The sequence below is a fragment of the Psammomys obesus genome, unplaced genomic scaffold, assembly GCF_907164565.1.
Source record: "Psammomys obesus unplaced genomic scaffold, mPsaObe1.curated_primary_1811, whole genome shotgun sequence".
In the NCBI taxonomy this organism is placed as follows: domain Eukaryota; kingdom Metazoa; phylum Chordata; class Mammalia; order Rodentia; family Muridae; genus Psammomys; species Psammomys obesus.
Window position 1 is genome coordinate 2693583 of NW_026596433.1, and position 23702 is coordinate 2717284.

The window sequence follows — 23702 nt, forward strand, 5'->3', positions numbered from 1 at the left end:
AGGCTCTATGGCTGAAGATGCTAAACATATTTATCACAGAACATGGAGAAATCAAATGGTTCTGATGAGAAAACTTCGTCCGAGCTGGTTAGATTATACAGCATCAGAAGGTGCTATTTAGGAGGCTGGTGGGCTGAGGGCATCATTAACACCATCACTCAGCACTGAAGCTTGTGAACTACGTCCAGGAGTCCAGGACTTGCTCATGATGACATTAGTGGCATGGATGCTCTGGTAATAACCAAGTGCTTTCTCGTTAGATTTGAGACCCATTCCACAAGGGAAAACACATGCAAATCTGACCAAGAATCCATGGTTGAGGATACTATAAGGAGCTCATAGTTCCTAAGGATGAACCTGTTGATTTTACATATTTATTTATTTTGTGATACGTATAAATTTCTGCAAGTATATCTTCAGCAATTGAGATTCTTTCTTCCATCTCTTGTATTCTGTTGGTGATGCTTAGCTTTGTGGTTCCTGATCTTTTCTCCAAGTTCTCTAGCTCCAGAGTTTTCTTTGTTTGTGTTTTCTTTATTGATTCTAATTCTGTTTTCATGCCTTGCACCATTTCCTTCATTCGTTTGAATGTGGAGTCCTGCTTTTCAATGATGGCTTCTATTTTTTTTTTTTTGTTCTACTATTATCTCTTACTAGGGCATATTATCAAAATACCTTCTAAATTTATAACTCTGTATGTATAGATCAGTGCAACCTTCAGACTTATTAGAGAAGGTTCTTTGTGTACTTGACCGTGATTAATGCAGAAATCCACAACTGACAAAGTTCAGAAAATAAGTATCTGTGGATACACAGGCACAAACTGGACATCTATTTCTCATTGATGTACCAAGGCTCTGCAACCATCAAAATAAATGGAGCAGAAATACCAGAAGTCAGAGAAAACTATAGTGAAGCAGTCTCTTCTGGAAACGACAGGTCTAACACATTCATGAGTATATGGCACCCAAGATTGAATGAATAAGATCAAGCCAGTTAACAATGGGTAGAAAGTGGTTCCAAATCCTTCCCACTAACTGAGAAGCATGGATAGTGAATAAGTTCTGGGAGAGAAAAAGTCAGTTGTCTTTAAGGATGTGGTCCCTGACTGACCGTGTCATAGTGTGTGGCTCCACTCCAATGAGTATATAACAATCACAAATTAGACTCAGTAGGGAATAAAATAGACAATAAGAAGTTGGAGGTTGGGAAAGTAGGGAGGATCTGACAGGAATTAGGAAGAGGAATGGGCAGTAGATATTATCAAAATGTGTTATGCAGGTTAGTTTTTGTCAGCTTGAGTCACCTTGTTTTTTTAATTAAATTTTTATTTTTATATTAATTACAGTTTATTTGTTCACCTTGTACATTAAAATTTATACTGAAACCCAAGAGGTCAGTCTTACTCAAACCTGTATTTTCTCATTAGCATACTTAAAACTTTCCCCATGTTAATGACTTCACGCTGACCACTCTCAGTGCCAACTTCCCTGTCACCAGTCTTGTTCCAGATGTTAGTAGAATGCTTTGAGGTGTTTTCTAATTTAGTACAAAGATAGCTGTAGCTTTTTCATGTGTTGCCTTTACTATGTTGAGATATGTTCTCTCTGTTCTGGTTTCCATCTGGACTCTTAACATATAGATATATTAGTTATTGGTTATTTATTTGAAAAATAAATATTATTCATGTTTTCTGTTTTGTATCTTATATTATGACATAATTCTCAATAACTAAGTAACATAAAGTGATATTTGTATAAGGAATAAAAGCTGATAGAAATTCTACAATTCATACACATTTCGTATTTGTAAGGCTTGTTTTTCTGTTTATTAGTAGCTTAATTTTACTGATTTTTTTTTCTTCTGGAGTTACTTTTCCACCATGTGTTAGTCTCTCTCACAGGTCTTTTGTTGTTCTTAAGTCTAAGTCTGTTTCTTCTGTGGATTGCTATGACTACAGTGATAACTTCCATTTTCAAAGAGCCTCCCCAAGTTGTAGTTCACAGCATCATATTTTATTACTAGATGATTCTATGATATTCAAGCCATATTATCCCTATTTTGTAACTGAAGAACAGATACATTGAATTTAAAGAACTTCTATGCCTATACAATTTCTTAATGACAAAGAATAAACTTGAATTCAAATCTCTCTGGGGTCTAAGACAAAACATTTACACATTCTTTTCTTTTTTTGGTTTTTTTTTTGCATTTATTTATTTATTGAGAAATTTATAGAGACATCGGCAATTATACATACATTTTAAATTAGCTTAATTTGAATAGATCTTTATAACCTTGAAATTTTAGCATCATATAAAAATTTTGAACCAGGGTTGAATTATATATATATAGCATGTTGTAGAAATATAACTTTGAATTTATATAAAAATCTATATTCATTTAAAATCAGACTTGTTTTTAATTTAAAAGGAGATAAAATAGTTAATCATAATTAAAGAGCTTTAAGCCATCCCAAGGTTTACAATTTAATCTTTTTTTTTTTCCTGAAGATACCTGATAAAACAGGATCAGATGAATGGGGAGGAGGTCCCCCCTATCAGTGGACTTGGCAAGGGGCATGGTGGAGATGAGGGAGGGAGGGAGGGACTGGGAGGGAATGAGGGATCGGGACATGGCTGGGGTACAGAGTTAATAAAATGTAACTGATAAGAAAAAAATAAAATACACATTCTTTTCATCTCTTGCAATAATTATTTTGATGTGCATAAGCTTTGTCATAACCACAACACCATGTAAAAATTTGTTATGAGCCACAACCAAAGAATATTTCTCCCTTAAAAGGAATCATGTTTTGTACACTACAGGGCATTACTCAAATTTAGCTCTTTCAATAACCAAAGAACGACTAGACCTTCAGCTAAAGATATACTCAATGGGATACATTCATTTTAATACAAGGTGTAGCGTGAGCCTTTGAACCTAGGTACCTGAAGATGGTGAACTCAGTGTATCACAAATTGAGTGGATGCTTTGTAGGTCTATTTAATCTCCTGAAAAATCTATAATTCTGCAATTCCACGACAACTTCACTACAGCTGAGGGAATCTGCTACATGAGAAGTAGCGCTAAAGGCAGTTTCAGCTACATACAGGTTTTCTTGGTTCACTATCACAGCAAGATTCTAAGTACAGAAATATGAGGAATAGAGCTTTAAAGTCTTCTTTCTCAAGTTCCTGATGAGAGCCTACCCTATTTCCTGAGGTAGGCGTGGCATTAAAAACTACTCCTCCAAGATAGATCTTTCTCAGCAGAATTTTCTCATCAAAAAATAAAGATCAAAACAGATCTGTAATATCTCATAAAGTCTGGAGCAACACCTCTAGCAGTTCTGTTATTATTACTTTTGTTAATGCCATTGTTTTTCTCAGAGATTGTTTTGGCTATCATGGGTGTTTGTAACACATGAAATTTGAGATTATGTTTTCCAGTTTGCATGAATAGTTGTATTAGAAGTTTGATGGGGATTGCATTGAATTTGAAGATTGTATTTTTTTATAGGATGGACATTTTCACACATGAATCATGCCATTCAATGATCATGGGAGGATCTTCAATCTTTAGATATGTTCTTCAGTTTTTTTTCTACAGCATCTTAAAATTTCCATTGTACAAGTCTTTCATTTCCTAAAAAAAAAAAAACTTTTTTTGTTTTAACTATTGAGAATGGTATTTCAGGTAGTTTGAATCCAAATAAACCTTATAGGTGCATATATTTGAATGCTTGGACCCCAGTTGTTAGAACTGTTTGGGAATGATTAGGAGGTGTGGTCTAATATCACAATAAAAATAAAATGACTATTACTTCCAGCATTTAAATCTTTTTCTCAAATATTATATATATTTTTATTTTTTAATTAAATTTTTATTATTTTTATATTAATTACAGTTTATTTACTTTGTATCCCAGCTGTAGCCAGCTCCCTCATTCTCTCCCAAAACTACCCTCCCTCCCTCATCTCCTTCATACCTCTCTCTAAGTCAAATGATGGGGGAGGTCATCCTCCCCATCCATCTGATCCAAACTTATTAGGTCTCTTCAGGACTGGTTACAATGTCCTCTAGCAAGGGGAGGGTGTTGTCAAAGAGCGAGCAGGAGAGTTCATGTAAGAGACAGTCCCTGTTCCCCAAACAAGGGAACCCACTTGGATACTGAGCTGCAATGGGCTATATCTTGGCAGGGGTTCTAGGTTATATCCATTCATGGTCCTTGGATGAATAAACAGTCTCAGAAAAGATCCCTGGGCCCATATGAATTTCGGTGGGGGGAAGTCAAAGAGCCAGACTTTGACTTCATGTCGGAGATAGTCCCTGTTTCCCTCACTACAGAACCCACTTGGATACTGAGCTGCAAAGGGCTACATCTCTGTAGGCGTTCTAGGTTATATCCATTCATGGTCCTTAGTTGAAGAAACAGTCTCACAAAAGACCCCTGGGCCCAGACATATTTGGTCCTTGTGGAGTTCCTGTCCTCTCCAGGTCATACTAACTCTCTCTTCTTCCATATGACTTCTTGCACTCTGCCCAAGGTTTGGTTATGAGTACCAGCATCTGCTTTGATACATGGCTAAGTAGAGTCTTTCAGATGCCCTCTGTGGTAGGCTCCTGTCCTGTTACTTACTTTGTCCTAATTCCAATGTCCATCCCATTTGTCTTTCTATGTGAAGATTTGTCATCTTAACCCGGGTCCTCTTTCTTGTTTATCTGCTTTAGGTGTACAAATTTTAGTATGTTTATCCTATCTTATAGATCTATATAAGTGAGTATATATCATGAGTGTCTTTCTGCTTCTGGGATACCTCACTCAGAATAATCTTTTCGAGATCCCACCATTTGCCTGCAAATTTCATGATTTTTTGTTTTTAATTGCTGAGTAGTATTCAATTGTGTAAAAGTACCACAATTTCTGAATCTATTCCTCTGTTGAGGGATATCTGGGTTGTTTCCAGGTTCTGATTATTACAGATAAAGCTGCTACAAACATGGTTGTGCAAATGTCCTTGTTGTGTGCTTTAGCATCTTTTGGATATATGCCAAAGAATGGCATAGCTAGATCTTGAGGAAGCACTATTCCTACTTGGCTGAGAAAGTGCCACATTGATTGCCAAAGTGGTTTGTAGAAGTTTCTATTCCCACCAGCAATGGAGGAGGGTTCCCCTTTCTCCACAACCTCTCCAGCATGTGTTGTCATTTGAGTTTTTCATCTTAGCCATTCTGATGGGTGTAAGATGAAATCTCGGGGTCGTTTTGATTTGCATCTCTCTGATGGCTAAGGATGTTGAGCACCTCTTTAAGTGTTTCTCTGCCATTTTATATTCCTCTATAGAGAATTCTCTGTTTAGCACTGTTCCCCATTTTTTAATTGGATTGCTTGATTTGTTGCTTTTTAGCTTCTTTAGTTCTTTATATATTCTGGATATCAGCCCTCTGTCAGATATAGGGTTGGTGAAGATCTTTCCCAGTCTGTAGGCTGTCGTTTTGTTCTGATGACAGTATCTTTTATTTTACAGAAGCTTTGAGTTTCATGAGGTCCCATTTATTGATTGTTGATCTTAGAGGCTGTGCTGTTGGTATTCTGTTCAGGAAGTTGTATCCTGTGCCAATGATTTCTAGGCTCTTCCCCACTTTTTCTTCTAACCGATTTAGTATGTCTGGTTTTCTGTTGAGGTCTTTGATCCACTTGGACTGTTGTTCTGTTCAGGGTGATAAATATGGATCTATTTTTATTTTTCTGCATGTAGATATCCAGTCGGACCAGCACCATTTGATGAAGATGCTGTCTTTTTCCATTGAATGGTTTTGGCTTCTTTGTCAAAAACCAAAAGGTGTGTGGGTTTATTTCTGGGTCTTCTACTTGGTTCCATTGATCCACCTTTCTGTTTTTATGCCAATACCATGCAGTTTTTACTACTAATGCTCTGTAGTACAGCTTGAGATCAGGGATGGAGATGCCTCCAGACGATCTGTTGTTGTGCAGGAACGTTTTGGAAATTCTGGGTTTTTTGTTTCTCCATATGAAGTTGAGAATTTTTCTTTCAAGGTCTGTAAGGAATTATGTTGGTATTTTTGGTGGGAATTGCATTGAATCTGTAGATTGCTTTTGGCAGAATAGCCATTTTCATTATGTTAATCTTACTGATCCATGAGCATGGGAGATCTTTCCATCTTCTAATATCTTCTTCAATTTCTTTCTTCAGAGACTTGAAGTTTTTTTCAAACAGGTCATTTACGTACTTGGTTAGAGGCACACCAAGGTACTTTATGTTATTAGTGGCTATTGTGAAGGGTGTTATTTTCCTAATTTCTTTCTCAGTCATTTTGTCTTTGGTATGCAGGGGGGCTTCTGATTTTTTTTTTAGTTGATTCTGTATCCATCCACTTTGCTGAAGGTATTTATCAGCTGAAGGAGTTCTCTGCTTGATTTTGGGGGTCACTCATGTATACTATCATATCATCTGCAAATAGTGAAACTTTGACCTCTTCCTTTTTTGATTTGTATCCCCTTGATCTCCCTTAGTTGTCTTATTGCTTTAGCTAGGACTTCAAGTACTAAATTGATGAGATATGGAGAGAGTGGGCAGCCTTACCTTGTCCCTGATTTCAGTGGGATTTATCTGAGTCTCTTTTCATTGAGTCTGATGTTGTCTATAAGCTTTCCTTTACTATGTTCAGGTATGTGCCTTGTATCTCTAATCTCTCTAAGATTTTAAACATGAATGGATGTTGGGTTTTGTCAAATGATCGTGTGGTTTTTCTCCTTCAGTTTGTTTATATGGTGGTTTTACATTTATATGGTGGATTTACAGTTACAGTGGATTACAATGATGGATTTCCGTATATTGAACCACCCTTGCATGCCTGAGATAAATCTTACTTGGTCATGGTGGATGATATCTTTTATGTGTTCTTGGATTCAGTTTGCCAGTATTTTACTGAGTTGTTACATCAATGTTCACAAGAGAGGTAGGTCTGAAGTTCTCTTTTTTTTTTTGTTGGGTCTTTGTATGGGTTAGGAATCAAGGTAACTGTGGCTTCATAGAATGACTTTGGTAATGTTCCTTCTGTTTCCTTTTTGTGGAATAATTTGACGAGAATTGGAGTTAGCACTTCTTTGAAGGTCTGGTAGAATTCAGCACTGAAACCATCTGGCCTAGGGCTTTTTTGGAGGGGAGACTATTGATGACTGCTTCAATTTCCTTGTGGGATATAGGATTAGTCAATCTTTCTACCTGATCTTGTCTTAATTTTAGTAGATGGAATCTATCAAGAAAATTGTCCATCTACTTTAGATTTTCAAATTTTGTGGCATATAGGCTTTTGTAATAAGATATGATTGTTTGGATTTCCTCAGTGTCTCTATTTATGTCCCCCTTTTCATTTCTGATTTTACTGATTTGGATAGTTTCTCTCTGCCCTTTAGTTAATTTGGCTAAGGGTTTATCTGTCTTGTTGATTTTCTCAAAGAACTAGCTCTTAGTTTCATTGATTGTTCGAATAGTTTTATTTGATTCTAATTTGTTGATTTTTAGCCCTGAGTTTGATTATTTCCAGCTGTCTGCTCCTCTTGGGTGTATCTGCTTCTTTTTATTTTTCTAGGGTTTTCAATTAGGCCATTAAGTTGCTTGTATGTGAAGGCACCTAGTGCTATGAATTTTCCTCTGAGCACTGCTTTCAATGTGTCCCATAAATTTGGGTATTTTGTACCTTCATTTTCATTGAATTCTAGGAAGTCTTTAATTTCTGTCTTTATTTCTTCCTTAACTCAGCTGTCATTGAGTATCAAGTTGTTCAGTTTCCATGTGCCTGTAGGCTTTTTATTATTTCCATTGTTGTTGAGGTCCAGCTTTAGTCCATGGTGGTCAGATAGAATACAGGGGATTATTTCAATCTTCTTGTATCTGCTGAGGCTTGCTTTGTGACCAGCTATATAGTCTATTTTGGAGAAGGTTCCATGAGGTGCTGAAAAGAAGGTATACTCTTTTGAGTTTGGGTGAAAAGTTCTGTAGACATCTATTAGGTCTATTTGTATTAGGGCCTCTGTAAATCCTTTTATTTCCCTATTTGGTTTCTGTATAGTTGATCTGTCCCTTGAAGAGAATGGAGTGTTGAAGTCTCCTACTATTAAGGTGTTGGGATCGATGTATGATTTAAGCTGTAATAATGTTTAATAATTTAAGTTTTAATAATGTTTCATTTACGAAACCAGGCGCTCTTTTATTTGGGGCACAGATGTTCAGAATTGTGATGTCCTCTTGGGAGATATTTCCTTTGATGGGAATGTAGTGCTCCTCTTCATCTTTTTTTGATTAATTTTGGTTGAAAGTTTATTTCTTAGATATTAGGATTGCTATCCCAGCTTGTTTTCTGGGTCTATTTGCTTGAATAACATTTTCTGAGCCCTTTACTCTGATTTAGTGTTTATCTTTGCTTCAGAGATGTGTTTCTTGGATGTAGAGGAATGTTGGATCCTGTTTCCACAACCATTCTATTAGTCTGTGTCTTTTTATTGGAGAGTTGAATCCATTGATTTTGATAGATACTAGTGAAGAACGAATGTCACTTTCTTTTGATGTGAGGTTGGTGGTGTTGCTCTGTTTCATTGCTTGTATTCTGTTGATTTTTTTGTTGTTGTGTAGTTACGTATGTCCTATGTTTCCTTGGATTTAGTTGTTTTGTGGGGTTGGAATTTCCTTCTAGTAACTTCTGTAGGGCTGGTTTGCTGTGTAGATATTGTTTATATTTGGTTTTGTCATGGAATATTTTGATTTCTCCATCTATGTTGATGGAAAGTTTTACTGGATAGAGTAGTTTGGGTTGGCATCTGTGGTCCCTTAAAGTCTACAAGATGTCTGCCCAGGCCCTTCTTACTTTCACAGTTTCTGTTGAGAAATCTGGTGTGATTCTGATAGTTCTACTTTTATATGTTATTTGACCTTTTTCCCTTACTGCTTTTAATATTTTTTTCTTTGCTCTGTATGTTCAGTGTTTTGACTATGATGTGACATGAGGTGTTTCTTTTCTGGTCTAGTCTCTTTGGTGTTCTGTAGGCCTCTTGTATGTTTATGAACATCTCTTTCATTAAGTTGGGAAATTGTTCTTCTATAATTTTCTTGAAAATATTTTCTGGACCTTGGAGCCTGGTATCTTCTTTTTCATCTACTCCTATTATTCTTAGATTTTCTCTTTTCATGGTATCCTTGATTTCTTGGATGTTTTGTGTTTAGAACTTTTCTGATATTTTTTGAGAGATGTATCAATTTCTGCAAGTGTATCTTCAGCACCTGAGATTCTTTCTTCCATCTCTTGTATTCTGTTGGTCATGCTTACCTTTGTAGTTCTTGATCTTTTCTCTATGTTCTCCAGCTCCAGAGTTTTCTGTGTGTGTTTTCTTTATTGATACTAATTCTGTTTTCATACCTTGCACCATTTCCTTCATCTGTTTGAATGTGGAGTCCTGCTTTTTCAATGATTTCTTCTATTTTTTTGTTCGTTTCCTCTCTCTATGCCGCTAATTGTGCCTCTACTTGTTTGGTTGTATTTACCTGTATTTCTTTGAGAGCTTTGTTCATTTCCTTTTTGTTTGCCTCAATTTTTGTGGTCTTTTCTCTGAGAGATTTGTTCATTTCCTCTTTATGAGCCTCTAATAACTGAAAAAGCATAGTTTTAAAGTCATTTTCTTGTGTTTCCAATGAATTGAAGTGTCCATTGATGGGGGGGTGCTGGTGAAGCCATGATGTCCTGATTTTTGTTGGGTGTGTTCTTACCTAGGCCTCTGGCCATGTGCTTATCTGTAACCCTCACTGTTTGTTCCTGGAACCTGTACTTCAGACTAGTCCCATCTTTTTCTGGTTAATGGAATGTTTTTCAGGAAGATGAGAGGGGTTCACTGGTTTGAGAGTGTACATTGTGGTTTCAGCTGTACCTAAGTGAGAAATGTGAAGCTGGCACTATTCGCAGGCGCTTTTAGCAAGTGCAGTGTGCAGGCGTAGATTCCCTGACTATGGCAGTGGCCTACAGGCCACTGGTATGCAGATCTGTCTGGGTTCCAGGAATTGTTTGGCAGGAATTCACCCATAGACCAGCAGAGCGGAGGCTTCAGTGTTGAGAACACTGTCCCAAAAATCCTACCCACACTAGGGGTGTGGGTGGTAGGGATCTGTTGTTGGGATGCTTGTGTAGAGGGGCCCTCGATCTGGGGCTCTGCAAGCACTCACTTGAAGGCACACCCACTCTCTTGCAGGGCCAGTAGGAGAGCACAGGTGTTCCCTTTGTTCTCTACTCTCCAATTTGATCCCGCTGGGGCAAATGCGGGTGTAGGCTAACAGTCAGCTCAGTGGTGCTGTAGCGGCAGATCTTGGTGTCCACCTGTACTGTTTGCTGTGCTGAGCTCCACCCACACTGGAGCCTGGGCAGTGTGCTCTGTGGCAGACTCTGTAGGCCCCTTCTGTATCTTTCACCTCCAACAGGGAATGATTATGGGGCCCATTCCTGGGGGGAGTATCAGGGTGGGGTTGGGTGGGAGGAGTGGGGACTTAATATTCTCTCTCCTGGATCCTGAGCCTGGGGCCCAAGAGCTGTGGTCTGCGGCAGAATCCTCAGGCCGCCTCTCTGTCCTTACTCTCCTCCAGAGAAGGCTTATGACGGCCGGTCCGGAGGGGAGTGCCAGGAAGGGTTGAGTGTCCTCAGTCCCAGATACGGAGCCGGGGGTTTCTTTGCTAGGAGCCACTGGCTGCGCTGGAGACCAGGCACTGTGGTCTGTGGCAGAACCCGTGCCTCTCTATTCTTCTGCTCTGCCAGGGCAGGCTTATGGCGACTGGGGAATGTCAGGAAGGGTTGGGTATTCTCAGTCCCAGATCCTGAGCCAGGATTTCTTTGCTAGGAATAGTTGCCAGTGCCGGGGCCTGGGCAGTGTGGACTGTGGCAGATTCTGTTGGCTGCCTCCTCTGCCTCCTCCAAAGAGGGAGTAGGGAGGTAGATACTGGGAAGTGGCTGGGTATTGAGGCCCAGGAAAGGACCGTAGAGGAGTCTGTGAGTGACCTGACTCTAAATGAACTCAGTTCATGGTTAGTCTCTTTCTCCCTGGAAGCCTAGATAACTCTGTTCTGGGTTCAGCAGCCCCTTCACCCACCAATTTCAGAGTCTCAGATCCTTTGCCCCTCAGATAAGGTGTACACTGGTCTCTGCCATCTTGGATTCCCCCCCACACACATTTAAATCTTAAACTCATATAGAATTGAAACATGAAAAAAAAAATGTGGGAGCAGGAGAGATGGCTCAGCAATTAAGAGCATTTGCTGACATTGCAAAGTTTTTGGATTGTCTTCCCAGCACCCACATCGGGGAGCTCATAAAACCCCAGCTTCAGGAGATCAATATTTTCCTCTAACCTCTGAAGGCACCTGTATATACATAGCACACATGCATACACTCAAAACACAGACACATACACATAAAAAAAATGTCTGAGTTATGAAGACCTAAATATTTACATTAAAATCCATAATCTGAGCTTAATTTAATAAATGAAAGAAATTTGCCTGTCATCCTAATGGAGTTCAACCATACGACAATTTGATAGACACATGAGTTAAAATTTTGTGTTTTCACCTAATAAATAGACATAACCGGGGCTTGACTCAAGAGAATGTTCTTTCAAGGTCATGCACAGTAAACTTGAGAACTTGGATGTTCACTGAAAATTCATTTGTAAATGAATGCAGCGCGGCAATGTAGATAGAGAATAGGTTTTGAGGTAGTAGGTGTTTTGTTTTGAGAGAATCTTACTCTGTAACCTCGGCTATGTGGAATTTACTGTAAAGACAAGGCTGACCTTGCATTCACATAATCCTCCTGCCTCAACTTCTCAGGTGAAGTTTGAGAAGTGGTCGAATTACAAGTGTGAGCTACCATACCTGGTAGTTCTTATTTTAATGACATTTCTGTCCATGACAATGCTGTAGGAGCACATTCCACCATCACAGATGTGCTTCTAAGTGTAAAAATAGGAATACACCACATATTATGTAGTTTTCTACTTTAAATGCACAGATAGCTCCACATTTATTAATATCATTTAAAATCAAATCTACATATACCTAAAGGAAGAGAGCATTTAATGCTCTAAATCCTTTAATAAATATTTTGTTATCAATGGACTAATAATTATTTAACAATAAACTATGGTCCAGTTTAATTGATTGATCTTCCCTTAGACCATGGTACCACAGAGCAGTATTTTGACCTAACATTGTATTCCCAAAGCACCAGCTCAATGAATGAGTTCTTGAATCCTCATAGGCTCATTTACTGTGAGATAGCATTTTTATTTTCCAGAGTTCCGGACACATCGACAACAAATAGCAAGAGCTGACCCTTGTACTTAATAATATCTGATTGACAGCTCTCTCATGTTGAGGGTGAGCATAGGGCACAGAGTCCTAGGTGGCAGTATCTGAAGTCAGAAACATGTGACTCCAACATCTTCCCTAAATGTTCTGCTATTTTATTATTGTCAAGAGATGTGGGGGTGAGATTTTTATATTTTCTCTGCAGCTGAGTGTGTCAGGTCAATAATCCAATGTACCTGTATTTTTTGGAAGCCACTGAATAAAATACACTAAACCAAATTAGCTTTCCATATTTAACACACGATTATGACTTGTTTAATAAACATCAGTGTAGTACAGCAATTTAACCATGTAGAATACATTTCTGTGGGTATTTATATAGAAAACTTTGTTGAAACTTTTTGTGTAAATTGGTACAATCTCTTATGTGCTGACTTTTCCCACCAGGTCCAAGGAACTATCTTCCCAGCTCCAAATTTCAATCCTGTGATGGATGCCCAAATGCTGGGGGGAGCCCTCCAAGGGTTTGGTAAGCCTGGAAAAAGCATTCTTTGAACATTGTGTTGTCTTCCTTTGCCACATGTTAACATATTACCATAAGTGTAAAATAACTAAGGTTTTGTAGATGAGAGTCACAAGGATATAGAATTAGGAAAAAGTAATAGAAGGCTATGATGCTGAGGAGAAATTAAAATTTGGATTGTGAAATGAATTCCTTATGCCTTCAAATGCCTCATAGTTGACTTCCAGAAAAATTTCCAAACCAATAAACTTGATCCAAAGTAACACATCCTCCTGACCCCTTTCTAGCATGTTTCTGTTGCTACTTATTCTTGGAGCCAAATCTAGTGTCCTACTCTCCTAAACGGCTCTGTTTGCTTATATCTCATAAAGTGTCCCCATATACTTCTTGCCTGGGGTGCTGTTTTCTCTCTTGTCTGTTTTTATCCTAAATTCTTCAAATGAATGTCCTCTTTGCATCTTTCTCTAAGGCCCTACTATCTGTGCATCCAGGACTTCTTTCTTCCTAGCTCCTTCCTCACTGATAATCATTTGCCTTGTGTTTGTCCGTCTATTGCACCTGAAGACTGATCTGTGAGTTCCTAAGATGAGGAAGTTTGCTTAGCAAATTAACATTCATTTGATAAGATCCCAGTTTAGAAAAGGAATGTCCAAAAAAGGGGGAGAAAAACAGCTTGTTTTTAATTCTTTAATCTTTAAGGTTAGATCTAGAACTGTTAAAGATTCATGTATTTTCCTTGAACAAAACTCATTTTTAAAAGACTTCTAAATGAGCAAATAGATAAACCCAGACAACATAAATGATTGCAGAAAAAATTAAGTCCTTCTATAAGAAAACAAACATATCTGGGCACAGGGGTCTTTTCTGAGACTGATTCCCCAACCAAGGACCATGCGTGGATTTAATCTAGATCCCCTGCTCATATATAGCCCATGGCAGCTTAGCATCTAAGTGGGTTTCGCTTTTAAGGGAAACAGGGACTGTCTCTGACATGAACTCAGTGGCTGGCTCTTTGACCTCCCCATGGAGGGAGGAGCAGCCTTGCAAGGCCACAGAAGAGGACATTGCAGCCAGCCCTGATGAGACCTGATAAACTAGGATCAGATGGAAGGAGAGGAGGACTTCCCCTCTCAGTGGACTTAGAGAAGGGGAGAGAGGAGGTGAGGGAGGGAGGATGGGATTAGGAGGGAATGAGGGAGAGGGCTACAGCTGGGACACAAAGTAAGTAAACTGTAATTAATATAAAAGATAAAAATTACAAAAAAAGAAGGCAAACTCATAACTTCAGGACAAGGTTACTTGCTTTACAGAATATCTCCTCCCTCTTTTGCTCTGTCTCTCTCTGTATTTCTATGTCTCTGTCTCTCTCCGTGTGTGTGAGAGAGTTTCTCTCTCTCTCTCCTGTACATGAATACACACTACAGACCTTTGTGTTTCATCATGAATAGCATATCACACACATATGAAAATAATAAAGTATTATATATGTTTTCTGAATTTAGCTTTAGAAGTTGGCAACTATTTCATGCCTTTTAAACTATCAATAATTACTGGAAAGCTACAAAGACAAAGTAAGTTTTATTCAGGATTCAGACAATGATTTTTTTTTCCTTTAAAACTAAAGGGCAGAGCAATCTGGTCTCACACATACACACTCATCATTTTCTCCATTTTCAAATTTTCTGCCATTACAATCAAAAAGTGAAAATATGGATTCATTTTGACTATCAGGATGTTTTGCTTGTGAGGTTTAGGCTGAGGGGTTCCAGTGTTTCAATTTTTTTTAAATTTTTTTCTCTATTATTATTATTTCTTACAATTTATTCACTTTGTATCCCTGCTGTAGTCCCCTCCCTCGTTCCTCCCTGGTTCCACACTTCCTCCCTCTTCCCCATCTATGTCTCTCCCCTAGTTCACTGATAGGAGAGGTCCTCCTCCCCTACTATATGACTATCAGGTCTCATCAGGACTGTCTGGATTCTCTTTCTCCGTGGCCCAGTTATGCTACCTCACCAGGAGGAGGTGATCAAAGAGCTGGACACTGAGTCCATGTCAAAGTCAGCCACTGCCCTCCCCTTACTAGGCAACCCCTATGGAAACTGAGCTACCCCTGGACTACATCTGAGTAGGGGGTCTAGGGATTGTTTCAAGTTTGATGGTACAATGTCTGGGGAAGTGTGCTAGAGCAAGATCACAGTTTCACATGCATTAAGAGTTTGTCAATTTTAATGACTTTGATCAAATGCAATTGAAAAGATAATTACCAATGTTTTACCCAGAGATTCTTGTTAATTTTATTCTGAAAAAAATTTAACTCTAAAGCAAATGAAATATTAGCAAAATTTGTAGAAATATGCTTAAATACATATTCATTAAACCTAAAAGGGAATACTTCTTAGGTGTACATCTCCTCATGATGCAGTCAGAGTCCCAAGAAAGTACCATTAGTTGCTGTTCATCTACATATATATTCTCAGAAGACCTGTATGTTTTCTTTAAATCTATAAGAATGTATATTTTCCAAAACTCCAAGTGACACTGGATAACTGAAACCATCCTGTTGGAGAATATTTGATCACACCATGAACCCCCACACAGTGTTATCTACTGAAAAAGAAAAAAAGTTTCTAGTTGTGGTGTGGCTTAGCCCCAGCATAGACCTTTACTCCAATCCTGTTTACTTGAAACAGGATTAAATAAAATCAACCATAGATCAAGAGTTGGCAGGAAGTGAGCATAGACTAATAAGAAAAAAAAAAAAAACCGTAGAAAGTAAGAGAAAGTCAAGAGGATGGTAAGAGAGACACACAGGAAGTAGGGAGGGAGAGTCGGTTTGAGGAGGTTGTTTGAAACAGATTGGGAGAAGGGGTGTTCCTTCTGGGGTATCACCTGGGGAGGAATGTCATCTGGGCTCTTTCACCCCAACATCTAACTCCTGAGTCTTTACTGGTAAAATCGAATGATTTAGATTTTGTTAAAAACAACACCATTCTTAAGCTGTATCCCTAAATCTTAACAAAGGAGTATAAAATACAAAAGTAGTCTTCTGTTTTGAAATACCCTCAGCTAAATGTGGTTACCTTCACTTTGAAGAGGACCCTTCTCGATATGATAATAATCACGGGATTTTTGCAGAGGTCCTTTATCAAACTGAAAAAGTTTCTTCTGATTCCTACTTTAATTAAAACTCTTTTTCTTGAAGAAATGGTGCATTTTGTCAAATTTCTTTTTCTACATCTTTTCTTATAATCGTATGGATTTGCTTTTTTAAACTATCTATGGCATTGATTGTCTGATGTTAGGCCTATGTATAGTTCTTCATAAACACTGCTGTGTTCAGTTTCCTGTGTTTTTCTTTGGAGAAGTGTGTCTTTGTTCATGAAAGTTCTTTGTCAGAAGTTTCCTGTAATGTCTGCCTTTGGCTTGAACATTAGATTAATTCTGGCACCTCTCTGTCAGATTAATGTTGACATCAGATAATGTTTCTGGTAAGTGGAAATATTATAGACAAGTGCTATTTCTTTTAAAATTTGTCAGAATCATTTTTTTCAGAATCATTATTAACATCTAATATTAACACTTTTATTCTGACAGACTTAACTATTGATTCAATTTCTTTTATAGCTATAATTCATTCAGATTGTCAATTTTTCTTGTATAAGTTTGATCTTATATCTTTGTAGAAATTGATCTATTTATCTAGACAATTAAATTTTGGAGCATGGAGTTATTTATAATGTCCCTTTATTATCTCTTTAATAAATCCAATGAATAATAGTCTCTCTTATATTTCTTTTATATTAGTAGTTAGTTTCTGTATTTTAATTAACCCACTTTAATAAAATTATTGAGATTCATTTAAAATTATTATGCAGTATCTCATAAAGAACTAGTGAACAAACATATAAAAACTAATAAACACAGAGTAAATCAGAGAGACAGTTTGTGTGTAATCTCAACAGACCAACAAAACAGATTAGTATAGTAACTCAATAAATTTTATAATTATAAGAAAAACAGTGAAAATCACTGAAAATCTCCTATTTATTATTTATAATTATGTTCACAGCCTCCTTTCTCTTTCTAAATCATTCATTTTTCTATTCCTTTAATAGAATGAATGATAGATAGAGATAGAAAGATTGACAGATAGATGATAGATAGATAGATAGATAGATAGATAGATAGATAGATAGATTATTTAAAACTCTTTCCAGTTTACAACACTAATAAGAGCAAAAAGAAGATTTCTGTCTCTTAGGAAAAAAGATATTTACACTTGTGTATTTTCAAGATAGTTACCATAAGAAAAAGGAGGTCATAGGGCTTTCAATATATATGAATCTGTTTACATTTTAGTCAAGCTGATGCAAAAGTTAAGCCTATCTTGGCTACTCTATTCTGAATAGTCAGAAATAAACACAATAGAAAGCAATTATGACATATGACTGATATGAACATTGTGATGTGAGATGTGGTGTGGTGTATTATGGTGTGGTATGCTGTGGTATGGTGTATTGTGGTGTGGTGTGGTGTGTTATGGTATGGTGTGGTGTGGTGAGGTTTGGTGTGTTATGGTGTGGTGTGGTGTGATGTGGCATGATGTGATGCTGTGGTATGAATAAGTAGAGGGTACACAGGAAAGACAGCCTAGGTAATAGACAAAAAAAGACCATATTCCATCCAGTGTTTCATAGGCTCACTTTACCTGCCTATAGTATGCAGACACCTTGTGTGCTTTCATTTTTTCCTTCTGAGTTTCTTCTCCTTTTCCTGGAGGTCCTACAAAAGCTGCCCTAGTTTTGTAACACATTTTTACTATAAAGCACATCTTTAACTGTCCCCTGGGAAGACGCAGTACTCAGTTACCACCCATCAGCCTGAAAGTCAGGGAAGCTCTCTTTCAGTAAGGCAGACTAAAGTATCTAAAGACAAGCTCTATTTTATTTATCTTCCTATATTTCTTATGGGATTTAATTTAAACTAAACGGATGTGATTAACAGTACTAATTAACAGTACTAATTGTACTGTTTACAATTAACAGTACTAATTGTACTGTTAACAGTACTAATATTAACAGTACTAATTGTATTAGTACTGTTAACAGTACTAATTGTAACATGGAAAAGCATGTAGGATTTATCAAGTGGGATATCCAGTAATATTTAATAGTAAAGTATAAACGAGGATAACACCTGCCCATTAGTTTTAGTCCAAAATGAATGGATTCTTCATGCTAATTTTCTATTACGGTTCCTTCCTAGACTGCAACAAAGACCTGCTGATAGACATACTAACACAACGCAGCAATGCGCAGCGGCAGATGATAGCTGGGGCCTACCAGAGCATGTACGGCCGGGTAAGCCTTGACCTGTTTCGAGGTCAACACCCTTTTCAGAGAAATGGACCTTCTTTCCTTCAGGCTCACTGAGCACAAACATTTCTTAACTCCTTGTTAGTTAAAAAAATGGTTTGTCTTGCTCTTAACATACTTCAAGGAATAAGAGCTCTTTCATGAAAAGTCTATGTGTATGATGTCTATTGACACTCACAGTGACTTGCCTGTGCTTTTCCTATTTATACAGTCTCTCACAAAAGAAAGATTGGATAACCTTTTATGCCACTTGGTCCAATTAGGCTGTAAGTGTAGGGCTGGGAACGCCTATGTGGAGCTTTAGGGGAGGCAGAGAGCCGACTAATGATCACTGGGGTCAGAAAAATAACATCTTTCCCACCAGATCTCTGCAGGTCCTCACCTAGCTCTGAGCCAATATGAATTTTCTTCTACCTTTTCTCCTCCACAGCATGCCATGATGGAGACCATTAAAAGGGGAATGGCATTTTAAAAATAGTTTAAGGCAATAAAACTATCCATGTTTTAAAGTAATCACATTCTAATTTCAAAGTGAGAACCATTAAGGAGTCTTTGCTTTTGTTATGCATTTAAACCACAGATTCAGAACAAAAACTCTTCAGGCCAAAAGGGCCTGGAATAGCAATTACTTTGTCAACTGCACATTATTGATGAAACACTCTCATAAAACTTTCTCTACAGAGTTAGTCCATATAAATTGACTCTGTCTCTAAAGAGCAGCCTTTGAACGACCATAACACATGCAACAAAAGGTAGCTCTGTGTTTTAGAACAGTTAATGATCCAGAAAGCTCTGCAAGTAGACACATGAGTTGAATTAAGCCAGAGGAGACAGTTACACCTCTTTCTACATAAAACTGTTACCTTACCTTATGCTCCCAGAGCTAATTTTCTTGCTAACAAAATGTAAAAATGTTCAGTGTAGTACAGTTGTTAATCTAATATGATCTAAATGTACACAGTACCATAAGTGATGATATTGCTCAGGAAAAAAAAAAATAATCCAAAGGTATACTTCAAATTAACTTAGGCCAAAGACCTTCTGCATATCAAGCTCTGCAAAAATCATACCAAAATAGATTAAAATAAGACATGAGTTCCTTAGACTCAAGGGATTTAAGGCCCATTAAAAAACTTACACTGGCGTGAAACTCTTTTCACTAAGGTCTTGGAGTTATCCTGCACTTTCCCTGAACAATTGGCGTGTCATAGCTGATGGCTAAATTGCTGAAGAAATGGGACAACACAGAGCCAGGCTTGTCCCTCACCTCAGAAATAGTCTTGTCATTCAGTCAGTTGTAAAGTCCTGCCATTTATCACTCCCTCACATTCTTCTCCTTCCTTCCATTACAGATTCTTGTTTTAGATCAGCATGGTTTTCTTTTTTCTTTGTTTGTTTTGTTTTGTTGAATATTATTATTATTATTATTATTATTATTATTATTATTATTATTATTTACAATGTATTCACTTTGTATCCTGACTATGGTCTCCTCCCTCATCTCCTCCTGGTCCCATCATCCTTTCTTCTTCCCCAACTATGTCCCTCTCCTAGTCCACTGATAGGAAAGGTTCTTCTCTACTACCTGACCCTAGCTTATCAGGTCTTATCAGAACTGTCTGGATCCTCTTTTTCTGTGGCCTAGTAAGGCACCCCACAGAAGGTGGTTGGGGGGAGATGATCTCTGTTGCTTGCTCTTAGATGATCATGGTTTTCTGTGCAGGCTAATCTTAACTGGTTCCTACTACTCAATTTCTATTTCCTCTACATCCTCCTTTCTTTTACTATACCAACCTAAATCTAGAATGATGCAAAAACTAAAATTTCTCTAGCATTTACTATATTACTCCATCATAATTATCTATAGATGTATGACCCAAACCTGGATCCTTTTTACCTCTTTTTTAATCTTATGTTTCATTCATTTTTATTTTTATTTTTACAATTAATTCATTATATATCCCAATTGAAGCCCCCTCCCTCAACTCTTCCCAGTCCCTTTCATCCTTTCTTATGATATGGGAAGCCTTCTTACTTTCTTTTTAGTTTTCATATTCTCTCTTTCTCTCTCTCTCTGTCTGTCTCTCTCTCTTTCTCTGTGTGTGTGTGTGTGTGTTTCTCTCCCCCATTGCTCCCTTCCCCCTCTCTCCATCTTTGTCTCTTCTTACCATTCTTACTTTATCTTGGACAGCATTGACTGCATCCCCAGGAAATGTTTGTAGTTTTCCATAACATCCTTGCCTGCTTCCTTATTTTTCATCATGCTGTTTCATCTGCCTTCAGTAGCCTCAGTCCTCATTACATTGGCTGCACCCATTAAACTTTCAGACACTGGACACCCACTCCTCAAAACCAGTAGATCCTAATTCATGAGTTTGTTTTCATCTGCTCCTCATTACCAGTGTACTAACTTGGAACAATGTTTGTTCTGCCAGAGCTTAGTATAAATGTTTATTTAATAGCAAGATTGACTGATTGATGTCTGGTGGATGACTCTGACTTCAGAGCTAAAAGAAGCTCCTCCAGTAAGATGCAATCCAACTTTGGGTGCAATTGCAAAGCTCTTCAGCCTGCCATGTGCTTTCTGCTCTGAACTAGGTGCTCCCTGTTTGAGTCAGAGAGGTCCCTGTATATAATATTATGACAGTAGCTATTGGTTCCTGTTTATGTTTTATCAAGTTCATTATAACATCTAAAAAGAGACTGGCTTATTTTATTCCTGTCCTCTAGAACTCAGTCAAGGTCTAATATGCAGGAAGTTCTTCATTGACAGTATAAGACAGACTAATGAATTATGTTCTGTCCATATACTTTTTACCATCTACTTTGAAAATAAAAAATAAATTATGAGGGAGGACCTCCTTATCATCTGCTCTAGAATTAAAATAGCCATGGTTTCCTGAGTTTCTCTTTTCCCCTTATGCTCTGCTGTGTCTGCTTTTCACGTTAATCTGCCCAACCTTCCATTAGGTCCTCCTGGCTTTCTCCACTGTGTGCATCCAAAATGACATCTCCTATTTCACATTTACGGCACTCCGCTTTCTAAGTGAAAAAAAAAAAAAAAAAAAAAAGATTGTCTTCTATGTTAACCATTGATACTTCTATTTTCTACTCACATGAATAATCAAGAGTTGACAACATTGTTTTCTTAGCTGTGAGAAAAGCATAATATGAGGCAAGCTTATAAGTACTTCTTGACTGAGGGTTCACATTAGTACCAGACTTTTGGAGTTGATCACTATCATCATTGCCTTAAATATAACAAAAACTAATCCTCAAGCTCAACTGAAAAGCATTTACTCTTCATCAGATTGGCACAGTTGTCAGTATAAATAATGAGATTTCCCACTGATCTTTTCCACCAAAGCAAGTGTCTAAGTATTGACAATGAACAGGACTAAGGGATGGAGAGAATCCTGTCCATCAATGACAAACTTGACAACTAGACCATGGTTCCTTAAATAATTCAACTGGAACATTAAAGCAATTTGTGGTTCCGAGTTTTCAGCCGTAACAGGTCAACTCCATAATATGTTGATTTCTGTTTCATCACAGCATTGTTTGGCTAAACCATCTGACTAAATTGTGCCTTCCACAACCCCTCCTTAATACCCTTTGTTCTCAACTAAGGAAGCACCAGAGTTGTCAAAGGCAGTGAGTACTCCAAGGTTTTCTTCAATAGCAACTACTCCAGAAAGTTTAATATATTTGACAGTGTAACTCATCCAAGGTATATATTAGCACCAATAACTCCCTCTCTTGTTCTCTCTCTCTCTCTCTCTCTCTCTCTCTCTCTCTGTTTGTGTGTGTATGTATGTATGTCCATAACATTTAACACTTATCATCTTAATATATCCACCTGTTCTTATTCTTATCCGTGATGTGTCACATCACTCTGAAATACAAGCTTCATAAAGGAGGGGATATTTGTTTTATTCACAAGTGTGTTCAGAATACCCACCACAGTTGCATTGAAATGGTGGCCAATATAGACAGAAACATGGTCACCCAAATGTATATTTCAGAACCCTACCTCCAGTGTGATTATATCTCAAAATAGACCTTTAATGAGATAATTTAGTGATGTGAAAAAAAAGAGAGATCCCTATTCTAGTAGCACTTCTTTCATAAGAAAAAGAAAAGACACTAAAGGTCTGTGTATATAATAAGGAGATGGCTGTGTACATATTAGGGAAATGTATCTCAGTAAAAACCGAAACTGCACAGGAAGACTTTTGACTCTCTTTCCTCAGCATTCTGAGCCTCAAACTCTAATGTTTAAGCCCACAGCATCATGCTATCACAGCCCAAGCTGTTTATCTTCACTAAGAAGTTCATGCTTCAAACTTTCTTTGTTCTCAATTACACTTTCACTTATTGTCGTTGAGCTCATGGTTAAACATATCAATAACTTAAGAGTGTTATAGCTAAGAAGTAGCTAGAAATTATCTGATCTATAGATGTTCATCCTTCCTTTAGAATGATTCTTTCTCCTTCTCACATCATTTCTATTTTGAAAAGGATCAACAGATGTAGTTTTAGCCCAAAGGCTGAGTTTTGTTATCTAGTTTGTCACAGATAAATATTTTATAAATATTACATTTATTGAGTTAAATAAACCTTCTGATAAAACCTGGAACTTAACAGATTAGAAAAATAATTCTAATTTCTAAAAATTTTTCTAAAGAATCAAAGTTCCACACATGCAGAAAAATCACCTCTGCAGTTTTCTTATTGAAATTATTTCTCTTTGTAATGACATATTTAATAGCTATGGCAGGAAGGAGGAACAAGAGGAGAGGAGAAGGAGGAATAGAAAACTGACAATACAGTTATTTTTGCATTAAAAGTACCCTCACTACACTTCAGTTACTCGCTAAGGCAGTTATGTGAATTCACACTTTTACCCACAATGCATAACGATTCCTGTTCCTCTAAAGTTATCAGCAACACTGGATGATATGCAGTTTTGTCAATTTAACCTGTCTATCATGCAGCGCAACTGAAATTTCACTGCAGCTTTAACCAGTCTATCATATATGTGTAATGAAAACTTGCTGCAGTTTTTAACTTGCCTTTTTGTCTCTGATAAAGTGTAATGGGAGGCATATTTCCATGTTTCTCCTAGAGACGAGATGCTGCTTGTTTGCAGCTAGCAGTTCGTATCCTTTATGTTTTTCTTTCAGCAATGTGTTCTTTTATATTGATATGGAGATACTTGTATTTTTATACAGGGCATTTCTTGAGATTATGCGAATAGATTGAAAATATTTTCTTTAAATGTATAGTTATATTTTATATAAGATTATTATTTTTATAATTCTATAAATACATATAACTAAATTATATGTCTACATATGATACAGATATGAATTAAGAATTGTGAAAAGTGTAGGATCTTATTTACAAGATAGCAAGTTAATTAACCAAGATGAC

The 23702-nt window shown here is 37.3% G+C and overlaps 1 protein-coding gene across 1 annotated transcript in view; it reads left to right on the forward strand.

Moving 5' to 3' along the window:
- Positions 1-23702, forward strand: part of Anxa10 (annexin A10) — a 75272-nt gene that overhangs the window by 21628 nt on the left and 29942 nt on the right. Inside the window, exons 2-3 of the mRNA XM_055597885.1 lie at positions 12816-12897; positions 18157-18251. Of these exons, the coding sequence (XP_055453860.1) occupies positions 12816-12897; positions 18157-18251 (177 nt within the window). The remainder of the gene's footprint in view (positions 1-12815; positions 12898-18156; positions 18252-23702) is intronic.